The sequence below is a fragment of the Phocoena sinus genome, chromosome 4 (assembly GCF_008692025.1).
Source record: "Phocoena sinus isolate mPhoSin1 chromosome 4, mPhoSin1.pri, whole genome shotgun sequence".
NCBI lineage: Eukaryota > Metazoa > Chordata > Mammalia > Artiodactyla > Phocoenidae > Phocoena > Phocoena sinus.
The window spans coordinates 19,120,009-19,133,241 of record NC_045766.1 but is presented as its reverse complement, the minus strand read 5'-3'; the positions used below and the strand labels follow the sequence as shown (position 1 = coordinate 19,133,241).

General features: G+C 37.2%; 1 protein-coding gene and 1 non-coding gene across 8 annotated transcripts in view; one reads left to right on the top strand and one right to left on the bottom strand.

Moving 5' to 3' along the window:
* Positions 1 to 13,233, bottom strand: part of ARMC8 (armadillo repeat containing 8) — a 106,527-nt gene that overhangs the window by 54,797 nt on the left and 38,497 nt on the right. For 4 of the 7 annotated variants that reach the window (XM_032629532.1, XM_032629534.1, XM_032629536.1 and 1 more), the window contains 6 exons: positions 12,968 to 13,110; positions 12,766 to 12,863; positions 7,792 to 7,884; positions 3,024 to 3,104; positions 975 to 1,050; positions 788 to 878 (listed from right to left, as the gene is read on the bottom strand). In XM_032629532.1, the coding sequence (XP_032485423.1) occupies positions 788 to 878; positions 975 to 1,050; positions 3,024 to 3,104; positions 7,792 to 7,884; positions 12,766 to 12,863; positions 12,968 to 13,110 (582 nt within the window). The remainder of the gene's footprint in view (positions 1 to 787; positions 879 to 974; positions 1,051 to 3,023; positions 3,105 to 7,791; positions 7,885 to 12,765; positions 12,864 to 12,967; positions 13,111 to 13,233) is intronic. The other 3 variants (XM_032629533.1, XM_032629537.1, XM_032629539.1) reach the window with 2 other exon arrangements.
* TRNAE-CUC lies at positions 4,188 to 4,260 on the top strand. Its single transcript has one exon. It is a non-coding gene; the product is annotated as a tRNA-Glu (tRNA).

Sequence of the window (13,233 nt, the reverse complement as noted above, 5' to 3'; positions counted from 1 at the left end):
TTCCATGAGAGTATAACCTTACTAACAAAAAGGCAAATGCTCAGTTTTGAAGACAAAAAAGCAGACAAACAAAAAATACAAATCATATAAACAAACAGAAAACAATTCATGATGCAGGAGTGATTCACTGAAAACTCCTCATTCTGGCCAAAATATTAGAGAGCCACGGCTTCTTAAATACTGAAACTAAACCATTCACTTAGCACAGAACCCTACATAACAGGTGTTAAACCTATCTGGTAATGTATTGATAATTACAGAATTAACATGTACTGAATGCTTACATGAGCCAGGAAGTGTGCTAATAAGAACTTTACATAACTATCTTATAAATGGTCACATCTCTATGAAGAATCTTTGTTTTGTTTTTCCAAAATTGAGGAAGTCACATTCTCTGAAATCATGCCTTGGTTATCAACTTCAACTAATTCTCACTATTTCTATATCTTTATGTTTTCCTGCCATAATACTTAGCATAATATGTGTTGGTTAAATCTGATCTAATTCTGTGTTATTTCAACTGAAATACAAGGAGAAGGGAATGTAATGAAGTAATTTTCTGTAGGTAGTCTTAGATGTTATAAGAGAGTTCTTGTTGGGCATGCCACTAGTAGTAAACTGAGTATAAAACTCACATCCATTTAAGAAGGTATGAGATAATCCCATGACTTTCAAATTTCAAAATCCCAAAACAAGATGGGGATTGAAAGTGAGCTCAATAGGCTGTCCAAAAATACTCTAAATTGATAAAGCACTGTCTTTCTTCCCACATTGTCTTGACCTTTACCATTTTGCTGATGTGAGCTGCATTTCAATGGGCTTATCCCTCTGTAACATCTTCACAAAAATTTGTGGTAACAATTCTCCATCAACCAAAACTAGAAATAAAACAAACAACAAGGATTAAGGAATTCTTTAAATCTACAAAGTTCATAAATTAAATTGTGTAGGTGCCACTGAAAGTTCCAGCCTACCATTTACCAGGGTCATCGATACCTGGGGGTTTTCAAAAGCTAAAACTGAGAAGCATTTCAGTGCCTGCATTCGAACCTGTAAAAATAAATGAACAAAGCATTTATTTTAATTTTGCAAATATGAATTTTAATGTCTCAGAATCTAAACTCTTCTGAAGAAATAACTATTTAAATCTGCCTAAAGTACTAAAGGAAGGACTCAAGGGAATAAAAATAAGACCTGTATATCTGAAGAGTACAGTAAGTTAAAATTATAAAAAGTTAAAATTAATTTTGAAATAATAGAAAAAATAGGGAGGAAGTAGCAACTAAAATGGAACTAGATAAATCCCTATTCAAATTTAAAAGAACGCTGTAAAAAATACAATGCTGGTAAGGCAAAGGGAACTTAATAACAATTACTAATTGCCTTTCAAGTGGGACATTTCTTCTTCCCAAATTACAAACCAGAGAACTGAAGAGAAGACCAAAAAAAAAAAAAGAGTACTCTTGTAGTTGTGTATGGGATGGGGAGTGGGGGAAGAGAACAGGAGAGGAAAGAAAGTTATGATAAAAGTTCGAAAAGGACCAAACTAAAACTTTAGAAATACTTATGAATTATGTTACTATACCTCAAAACTAGGTAACTGGTGTGGGATGATACCAAGGGCTCAAACTCTTGACCACATACAACATATTTTATAATTTGCAGGAGCTCCTATGAGAGCTGTTATTTTTCATTCTTTTTGTTCAGCTTTCACCAGATGACCTCATCCTCACTTCCAAGCCTGAGTCTATATATGATGTTCTCCTGTGGAGCCTGAGATTGGCAGGATAGGTAGCTGAGGTGTGAAGAAGCTCTGTCCCTCACTTGGGCAATGCTCTGCAGCACAAGCACGTGCCTACAGGTGGAACCTAGAATATGTTCATGACACTCTGACAGTGGAGCAAACCTTGGCAAGAGTAATGTTACCAAAACCTTTTTCCTTCTACAACCTGTAACTTGCCATAGTAGATAAGGAAGTCTAGTGTGGAAAAGAAAAGAAAGAAATGAAGAACTTAATGAAGCTAGAGGATGGAAAAGAACAGGAACAGTAAATCGCCACCCCAGCAACTGTTTCTTGACATACAAGTGCTGACTGGTCTCAGCCTACACACAGTACAGAGCAGAGGAAGCAGCTCTCAGTATATATGTCCTTCCCTTGCCTCTGGCTAGTTTCAAGCTGGTTCCATTCCCCACTCCTATTCTTGTGAGATCTTCACCAATATCTAACTTTGGATGTCTGAAGTAGGGAAAATGTACATATTAACAGGGCAGACCTGCAATAAAGCTAAGGACAAAAAGAGCAGACTAGGATCAGTGCAAATGGACAGAAGACAAAAATGACAGTTTCTCTGCTTTACAGGAAATTCCTAGCATATTTAGTTCTAATGTGACACAATAAAGACAGTGTCCCAATATTTGCTACAACTTACCAGTTGGACAATAATGAAATGACCAAAGTTTTAACTAAATGCCTGATAGTATATCATGACACTGCTTACCTATATATAAGAGATAGTAAAGAAATTTAACACAACTGAAAACCCTTGACTTTTTAAGTCAAAATACAAAACAGAACACATTTTATATGTTGATGTATATGTGGGTATATGCTGTAAGTTTCAGTCAGTGTGGCTAAATAAAGGTTTCAAATAGGAAATCCAAGGTCTTTCCTGTTATAGCAAGCCATTGCTCCTACATACTTCAAGGCATGACCTCACTTGCAACTTTGGCACTGACACCATACCAGAAGAGACTACTAATGATCACAGGTAAAAATCAATAGGAACTTATACCACAATCATATCCTGAAGAAAGAAAAAAAAAAAGGAAAGGCAAGGTAGATTTTTTTTAAGTGTACTCTCTCTAGAGGTAAAACAATGCCCCATAACATTTTACTGATAAAATACTATTCTTGATCACAATATCTACCAAAGAAACAACAAAACGTGTGCCTCTTTCCAGACCAAGACTCTAGAAGCCCAAAATAAAGTATAAAAGTCTGGCCATAATTTTTAACATCTTACTTTGTAAGATACTGAGGTTAGTAGGTGAGCAATATTCTGAACTGCACCATGATTAAATAAAATTGTTTGATGATCTGGACCCTGTAAGAAAAGAGAATATAATAATACATTAAGAAGAGTAATGATTCATTCCAATAAAACATTTACTTAAATGGAGAAAACCACATTCACTACAATGTAGAATTTTTAGTTTCCCTTCTCCTGTATAAACCCATTCCCAAAAAGCAGGATAGACACTGTTTTCAGTCCTGCAAAGGGCTGTAATATCTTACCTCTCATCTCAGTTCCATAGAACCGCTGCCTCCTTAGCTCCCTAAATAAGGAAGGGGGCACAGAAGCTATCCTGGCATAGGCCCTCACACCATTACAGCAACAAAAGCACTCCAAATTCTGCATTTCATGTGCACACCCTTACCCTATGCCCACAGGAGACAGTGTACTCATTCTTACAACTTAAGACTGATGACCTAGTCAGGGGAACTCTAAAACTAATTAATTACAAGAGAAACTGGACCAGATCCTAAGCTACCTCAACACATCTGGGAGGTTGGAGCAGTGGATGGTAGGAAACACAGCACTGCATAACTGAGAAGTAAACATGTTTTAGTTCTCTTTCTCTCTAATTTCTCTTAAAATTATCACTTCTTAGAGTAAGAAAGTGAAGTAACAGGAAAATTCAGGTATTTTATTTTTTACCAACTCTGTTTTCTACTAATCAATTTACTGAAGATCATCAAAATGGCACAAGCTAAAGATTAATGCAAGGCTTTGAATTTGCCAGTACTTAATTCACTTCTTTTATGTCCCACCAATTCACTCAAATAATGAAAAGTCAATTAAAGCCAAGGCAAGGATGGTATTTCATGCTTATCATTATTTAGGAGAGAAAAGTGTAGCACCGAAAGGTAGGTTATCTATTTGGGTTCACCAGAGGAAACCAATTCCTAGTCTAGGAAAAAAGCTCTCAAACCAACTTCTCCAACTCACTATTCAGCCAAGTTACAACTGTTTTCCAGATGCTCGTTCTTTCTTGGACCAAAATATCCATCATTTGAAGTGGGAAGATTAGCATTCATACTTCCGATTAATAAAAGAGCCATACTCTATTTTATAGGCAACAATCCCCTAAACATTTTACATACTATTAAGAGCCCTTTAGGGACTTCCCTGATGGTCCAGTGGGTAAGACTCTGCACTCTCAATGCAGGGGGCCCGGGTTCGATCCCTGGTCGGGGAACTAGATCCCACGTGCATGCCAAAACTAAGAGTTCGCATGCAGCAATTAAGAAGTCCTCATGCCACAACTAAAGATCCCGCCTGCCGCAACTAAGACCCGGCGCAGCCTAAATAAACAAACATTTTTAAAAAGAGCCCTTAAAAAAAAACACTTCAGCAATTTCTCTCTTAATTTACATACATTTTAAAAACTGAAGTATAACTGATTCTATACATTTTCTAACTTCTAATTTCTTATTTTTAATCACTATATAATATTCCACAGTTTACTCAAGCAAACCCCCATCACATATTTTTGGTACTTTCTAATGTCTCACTATTAATTGACTCATTTGAAACATAGGAGTCTCTGGCTTATTCATTATAAGGATAGTGGTGGAGACTACAAAGGGGGAGCCAAGGAAAAGAAGGGTCTCCTCAGAATCTGACCATTTTTTCTACCTATTAACAAGTAGGTAACTAGAATAAGTTATGAAGATAAGCCTCAATTAACCTTGACTAAGGTTTTTTTGCCTTCCTTATAAATTTTAACATCCCAATTTATATACAGGCAATGTTTAGCAGAACAGCTAAGTAGGCAGGGGGCTGCCTCTACCCCCTTGTACCTCACTGTTCTTCCACTGTATTCAGCCAATCCATTCTCCTGATTTGAGGTGACCTAATACTAATAGATTATTTTATATTCTTCAAGACAAAGAAGAATACACAAGTATATTCTTTTCCCCTATTTTAACACAAATAGTAGGATAATGCTATATATTTTTACATATATATAATATATAAAATACTACATATAAATACTATATATATACTATACATACATATATAAGTATATATATGCATGGCTCCAAACCTCTTATTTCCTTTTAATATATCTCAGTGATCACTCATATCAGTACACAAAGAGCTTTCTCATTTCTTTTTTGGCCTTAATCCATTGTACAAATGTCCCATACTTTAGTATCCTATAGTTAGACATTCAGATTGTTTTCAGTCTTGGAGTTATATTTATAAATGATGGTGAAGCACAGTGCAATTCTCTGTACATAACTGTTTCCCACCGCTTACAAGATATTGTACTTTTTAATCCCTCACATTCTTTGCCCAAATTGCAGCAAATGTTTGTTACAAAAGAAGCTCTTCCTCCTCTCTATGGTCATAGATAGGATTGTGTAAAAACAACTGCAAGGAAGGAATTAGTGGCTGAACCAACTGAAGAGGAGGAACTATTATTCCATTATCAACTCTCTCTTTAGTCTCTCCAAATCAACCTGCACGAACCTGGAGTTAGTGAAACGGCCTCTCAGTGTGGGAAGCACATTAGCCCTCACGATCCTAAACCCCAAAAGATAGGTCTCGAAATCTGAGTCACTGCTTAAGTGGCAACAATGTAGAAGTTAGAATTCCAATTAATATTATTACTAGCCTTTTTTTGCTCCTTAATAAATCAGGGAGAGAATTTCAGAAATATAACTATGATTAGCTTACAACACAAATGCTTTAGAAATCTCTTTTTCTGTCTCTCCTGCCCAAAGTATGCAAATTTAATATTGATACTAGTATATGAAAATTTGTAAATGAGTCTTAAAATGCTACTATGAATTTTATTTATTGTTTTCATAAACAAAATGAAAATAAAAGGTTTTTATAATTAATGACATACAGAGATCATCAGACCAGTTGCTTTCAAAGATACATGTTTTTAGTGTGTCAGTAGGCAAATAAATAGTATTTTAGACTATTACTATTGTCACTGGGTTTATACATGCTATAATGTTTCCTGAGGTCTAGTTATAGCTCAGACTACTTAAATTGGGTCATCTAATTACCATGGCAAATGCTAATTATCAGGCTAAAAGAAAGATGAGTTCAGGTTTTTAATTTTCTTCAGTTCTGTTAGTGGCATGAGGGTGCCTGTAAATTCTTATTCAGCATAAGTTTCTCTCCAGCAAAAGAACTAGTGATTTAACAGTATTCCGTTATCTATCTCCAGCAAAAGAACTAGTAATTTAACAGTATTCCGTTATCTATGATTTCGGCTAAAACAGCATTGAGAAGTTTCAGATGAGCGAGCCTAAAAGCACTGAGAAGTTTCTGAAGAGCAATTCTAAAAACTATTTGGGTAACTTCAGGGATAGGATTATTCAAACTTCTCATAATTTGACATGTAGTAGTTATACCTCCAGGTCCAATTTTCAGTGTCCATTTGGGATTACTGTGATTATGACTAGTAGATGCTGTGCTCTCAAGCACTTGCATCTAGATGCTGAAAGATTTGTAATGAGGCATATAGTTCTGGAGTATCCTTCTCCACCTACCTACCAGGGTTGGCTATAAGACATCATTTAATGTTGGAAATTGTTTTCTCAAAGCTTTTCTTTGCCCACCTCAAGAGAGTAAGGAATTGACATCCCTGGTCCTATAAGTTGGCTTACATGCTCACAAAGCAATCCAGGAGGAGAAACTTCAGAGACTTTTGACAAAAATCTTAAATTCTAAATGTCTTTATATATAGAATAGAATAGGCTATGACAGCTAGGATTTGAGAGGGGTTTTAAGTTATAATCTGTAGTTAGTTATAATCTATAGTTACTTTTTCTGAAAGGAACTGACTTAAGTTACATTTTGGAAACTGTCCTAAAATAGCATAGATCTGTGATCTTCTTAGTTTAGTATGCAGTTGTTCACTTTTCCTTCTTTCCTATAGTTCCCCAAACTCCTCATTTTATATTTGCATTATAAGTGATAAGCAGGTAAGTAATGCTGTCCTGAAAAACTTATCAGAAGATAAACAATGACTTGGTTAAAAGTTAGCAAATTATGGTTATCAAAAGAGTACACTCAATATGTAAACTATGAAGCAAAATAAGTAGCACTGCATGGCACTCTTCAGTTTAGGTTCAGGCTCTTCTAATAACTGAAATTCCTCTCAACAAAGAGGAGAGAAGAATCTCTCTTAGTTCTCCTTATAAGAGATCACTTAAAACAATTTCCAACTATGTGGAAACTGAGGGTGTGGGAAAACAGTCATGAGCATATACTGCTGGTAGGAGTATAAAATTGTATAACCTCCAATATAAGACAACATGTGGTAAAATTACACATGCACACATTCTTTGACTCAGCAATTCTGTTTCTTATAAAATGTCTTACATACAGGGTATTTGCTGCATCACTGCTGTGAAATAAGATTGGAAACAAGCTAAATGCCCAACAATAGAGGACTGGTTGAATAAATTATTGTACATCTATACAATAAAATACTCTTCATCTGTTTAAAAAAAAAGAATGAGGAAACTCCTCATGTACTGATGTGGAATATCCTTCAAGATGTTAAGTAAAAAATGCGAGGTGCAGAAGAGTATGTATGGTATGCTACCATTTGTGTCAAAAAAAAAAAAAGAGGGGAAAATACATACATAAGTCTGCTTATATGTGTATAGATTAACTACAGGAGGATACACACAGAAGGCACATCTCCTGAGGACACGCAAGATTTTATATTATAGAGAACATTTGTTCTGGTTCTTACTTTACAGCAGTGTGAGAAGATCTGACAGATGTACTCCTGGGTATAGCGGGACCTGCTAAGCAGCGCCATGAGATGCGGTATCACTGTGGCATCCTGGAGTCAAAGGGAAGAAGAGCACAGCAACAAGGAACTCAAACACAGTAAGTATCTCTAACAAATGATTTCCACGAGCAGAAACATATGTAAGCCTCTTATCTTAATGACAGTAAATCAAGTCTCTTTAAGGAACACAACACAGAAGCAACATGGCAATCAAAACTGTCTAAGCAAAGGACAAGGAAAGGGGCTTCAATTTTCATCCTTGACAACAAAATACAAGAACAGGAAATTCTCAATTTCTCTCCCATAAACAGCCTACAACCCCACAATAAAACAAAATCATTTCAATAAGACTTGACATAAATCTATTCTGAAACCAAAATGTGACATATTAATAAGATATGTAACAATGCATTGCTTATAAGGAGGAATTACTGTATTAAAATAAAAGTTGACAATTTTGATCTCTGAGATGTTCTGGTAAGTATCAGCAACAGGTTAACACTCATAACAACTGTAGTTAGCTAATTTCAATCTTCACAATTTATATAATAGCAACTTCTCACTTATAGCCCACTCTCTGCCTACTACTGACACTTCACAACATACACGATGGTATAGGACAAGACAGAAGAATCCACCCAACCTGCTGCAGGGCTCTCCAAAAATCTCCTCTTTCTTGAGTGCAAAAAGAATTAAACGTTGAAATAATATTTGGCTTGAACCACAGATGGTAAAGGAGACTTAGCTCAAGCCCCCTAGTCAATGCTGTCACAAGTCCTGTAGCAATGCTTCTCAAATATGAATGTGCACTGTGTGTATGTTCCCAGGGGACATTCTGTATATACAGATTCTGATTCTCTAGGTTTGGAATAGGACTTAAGATTCTCCATTCTAACAAGCTTCCAACTGATACCTGATGTTGCTGGTCCACAGACCACCCTTTGACAAAAGACAACAGAGGGCAAGGAAGGAAACTTAAAAGAATACCAGAATACCACTGTTGGGATAAACAAGATTTGGGGTTTCCCTCAGAAAGAAAAGAATGCTCAAGATCCATAAAAGTTAAGTAGGAAAATAGGTTGTTGATGCCTACAAGTAGAATCTTTTCCCCTTGCTTCTTAGTATAACCCTGTGTTGTCATAAGCAGTTTAAAAACAAAATGAGGGAATTCCCTGAAGGTGCAGGGGTTAGGACTCAGCGCTTTCACTGCCATAGGCCCAGGTTTGATCCCAGGTCAGGGAACTAAGATCCCGCAAGCAGCGTGGCGTGGACAAAAAAAATAAACAACACTCAGAAAATTTCAAAGAAAGTCAGCTACTAAATTCATTTAAAAAAGGGAAGAGATGAGAATGTAAAGTATGCATCTATTTTACAGATGCGGGGTTGGGGTGGCAGGAATAACGATGACAGTGGTTCCATTGACAGATGATAGGGAAGTAGGTAACAGCTGAGAGAGGAGAAGCAATTGAGAGGAAGAGCCTCTATTACGCTCCTAAAACTACTTCCACCTCATTCCTTTCCTCCATTGCTCTCTCACCCCTCAGTTTTCCTGTGACAATAGCCCCTATCTCATTTCTTCACACCTGCGTCCTTTCTGCCAACTGTGTTATATATCTGCAGTTTATGGTTGATTAAACAAGGCAAAGAACAGTTACATAATTTCCCCAGTCACCCATCTGATAAACAGGATTGCAAACTAGACATCCTGCCCTCTTCAACAGGACTGTGCTGTCTTTAGTTTAGTGCCTGAGTTGCCATGGTAGCTGGCCTCTACACAATCCAACTCACAGATGTCAGTCAGTTACACCTAAATACTACTCTCTGTCATTGTCCCACCTAACACTTTTCATGGATTCTCCACCGTCTCTGAGGGATAAAATTATTTCACAATTTAGGTATTCTCTGTGTGAAAGTCACGTTAATGTCCCTGAGTCTTAATTTTTCTTATGTAAAGAAGTTAAGTTTGTGTAGACTAGTGTTCTCCAAATTATGCACCACAATCCATTAGTGGGTCATGAAATCAGTTTAGAGAGGGAGGAGGAAGGAGCTAAATCAGTTAACCAGGATCAATTTCTCCCCCATTACTGGGCCGGGGGTTGGGGAGAAACTTATAGGGTAAAGAAGATGGGTGATTGGTTTAATTTCTTTGTAAACATGACAATTGGACTTTCAGGAAAACAGATGGAGAGCCCTTCTATGTGGAATGTTTTGAGGAGGATGTCCACATTTTAGAAGTGCTTACAGTTAACCAGGGGTTCTCAAAGAGTGGTCCGTGGACCAGTAGCATCTCAAGTTACTGGGAAACTTGTTAGAAATGCATATTCTCAGGCCCTACCCCACACTCACTGAATCAGAAACTCTGTAGGTAGAGTCCAGGATTCTGTGTTTAGTGAGCTCTCCAGGTAATTCTGGTGCATGCTCAAGTTTGAGAACCAGTGTAGTAAACAGTCTTTGGATTTATGAGGCACGGCTCCCTGAAGAATGCTGCACAAATCCCTGAGGTATAAAATTGAGATGTTTCATAATTTAGAGCCTCCCTGCTGTGTGAGGTGACCCACAAACCTCACAGACCTTATGCATCATTACAAGCCAGAGGAACAAGGGCCTAATGTAGGAAAAACAAACTATGGAGGCACGTGGCATGTTCCCTCTCCCTGCCTGCTTTGCCTGTGCCTCTTGACTGCTTATATTCTTGAAATACTTGTAAAACATGATTCTGGACAAGATCTCTGATTCATTATGTGTCCACTTTGAAACTCTGACATTCTGTGTGTCAGCTCAGAGAATCACAACCAGCATTTTTTTTTAATGAAAAAGGATAGAACAGAAATCAGAAGGCACCACATTTATTATGGAACTGTTTTGTGAAGACTATCTCAGGATGTTCCACCACCCCTCACCCCCTCCCCGTTCCGCCCCCCACACACAGTATGGCAGTGGAAAGTGTCATTCTTACTGTGGACTGTGGATAAGAGTTTGAAAAATACTAGTCTGGATAATTTTTATTAAGAAAGTCCCAAGTAATCAACAGATAAAAACACCCCCTAATACTCCCTTAAGTTTTTGAAAACCACTGAATGACTCTAAAGATCTTTAGATTCTCTCACACATACTCTGATTCTAGCCTGGTTAAGTAAGCCTCTAACAAGTTGCTTCTGGTTCACCTCTCCAGCCGAAATGAACACGGATTCTCTTCCTGCGTTAGACTATTCTGTCCACTGTCCTGCATATTCTCTCTTACACAGATGTTTCCGAGAACAGCTTCTTTTCTCTCCACTTCTTGAAATCTTATCCATTATTCAAGACCAGGTCGAATTCTACCTTCTCTACAAAGCCTATTCTACTGGATTTAACCTATAGTGAGTGCATTAAATATACTCCTTAATTTGTACCTATTAGGAAATTAAGAAGGGTCTTTTTACAAAAACCAAAAGAAAAAAACAGCTTACAAATTCCTCAAGATCTGAGACGATCTTTCACTTCTTTACAAAGCCTAGAACGTTTGATATTTGCAAATTAGCAAGACTTCAAACACTTCTTGAGACTTTTCTACAACACAGTTATCACGGTTAAGATCAGTTTCGAGATGCTAAATATGGGTTGGCCAAAAGGTTCGTTCGTTTTTTTCCGTTAAGATGGCTCCAGTAGCACTTCGCTGTCTTTAACTTTATTGAAAACAATTTTGTTAGATTGTATGTGACAGCTGTCATATCAGTGTGCATTTAAAAAAAGACTTATCAAAATTGGTGAATTTTTGTGTAGCCATTATAATATTGAAGATGGAAGAAAAAAGGCAACATTTCCGGCATATTATGCTTTATTATTTCAAGAAAGGTAAAAATGCAACTGAAACGCAAAAAAAGATTTGTGCAGTGTATGGAGAAGATGCTGTGACTGAACATGTCAAAAATGGTTTGTGAAGTTCTGTGCTGGAGATTTCTTGCTGGACGATACTCCATGGTCGGGTACAACAGTTGACAGCGATTGAATCAAGACATTAGTTGAGAACGATAAACGTTATACCACGTGGGAGGTAGCCAACATACTCAAAATATCCAAATCATGCCTTGAAAATCATCTGCACCAGCTTGGTTATGTTCACCGCTTTGATGTTTGGGTTCCACATAAGTTAAGGATAAAAAACCTTCTTGACCGTATTTCCACATGCGGTTCTCTACTGAAACATAATGAAAAAGTTCCGTTTTTAAAACAATTTGTGGTGGGCAATGAAAAGCGGATACTGTGCAATGACGTGGAATGGAAGAGATCATGGGGCAAGCAAAATGAACCACCACCAACCACACCAAAGGCCGGTCTTCATCCAAAGAAGGTGATGTTGTCCATATGGTGGGATTGGAAGGGAGTCCTCTATTATGAGCTCCTTCCGGAAAACCAAACAATTGATTCCAACAAGTACTGCTCCCAGTTAGATCAACTGAAAGCAGGACTAGACGAAAAGTGTCCAGAATTAGTCAACAGAAAATGCACAATCTTCCATCAGGATAACGCAAGACCGCATGTTTCTTTGATGACCAGGCGAAAACTGTTACAGCTTGGCTGGGAAGCTCTGATTCATCGGCCGTATTCACCAGACATTGCACGTTCAGATTTCCATTTATTTAGGTCTTTACAAAATTCTCTTAATGGAAAAAATTTCAATTCCCTGAAAGACAGTAAAAGGCACCTGGACCAGTTCTTTGCTCAAAAAGATAAAAAGTTTTGGGAAGATGGAATTATGAAGTTGCCTGAAAAACGGCAGAAGGTAGTGGAACAAAAGGGTGAATACGCTGTTCAATGAAGTTCTTGGTGAAAACGAAAAATGTGTCTTTCATTTTTACTTAAAAACTGAAGGCACTTTTTGGTCAACCCAATAAATTAGAAGTGCGCTGTTAGTAAAATGTAACTGATGATTCAAAAACACATAAAACTCACTGTATACAGTAGTTCCTCTGGAGTAACGGGACTGGTGAAGATGGTGCGCAGGCATCGGAGGCAAGCTTCAATGAACTTCAGGTCTGGGGACAGTAGTCCTATTAATAGAAAACAGATTTGAGAATCATCCTTTCAACTCATATTTGAAACTCTGCAAACTGATTTTAATTTTTACTTGTATAAAAATGACTTCTTTACATACCTTGCAGTAAGGCAGGGATAATATGGCAATCGAGTAGAGACTTAACATTGTTTTCAGTACCCATAGCAAGACTTCCCAATACCACTGCACATTCGGTTTTCAACTCTGTGCTTGAGGTTTCTTGCTGAAGCAAGTACAATAATCTAAAAAGAAAAAACTTAATAAACAGAAGAGACTAAAAAACTTAAAAGTAAACATTAGCTAAAAGTAATGTTACAGAAAAAGGCTACCAATACATCCCACACACTGAAAATATGGTTGGTGAG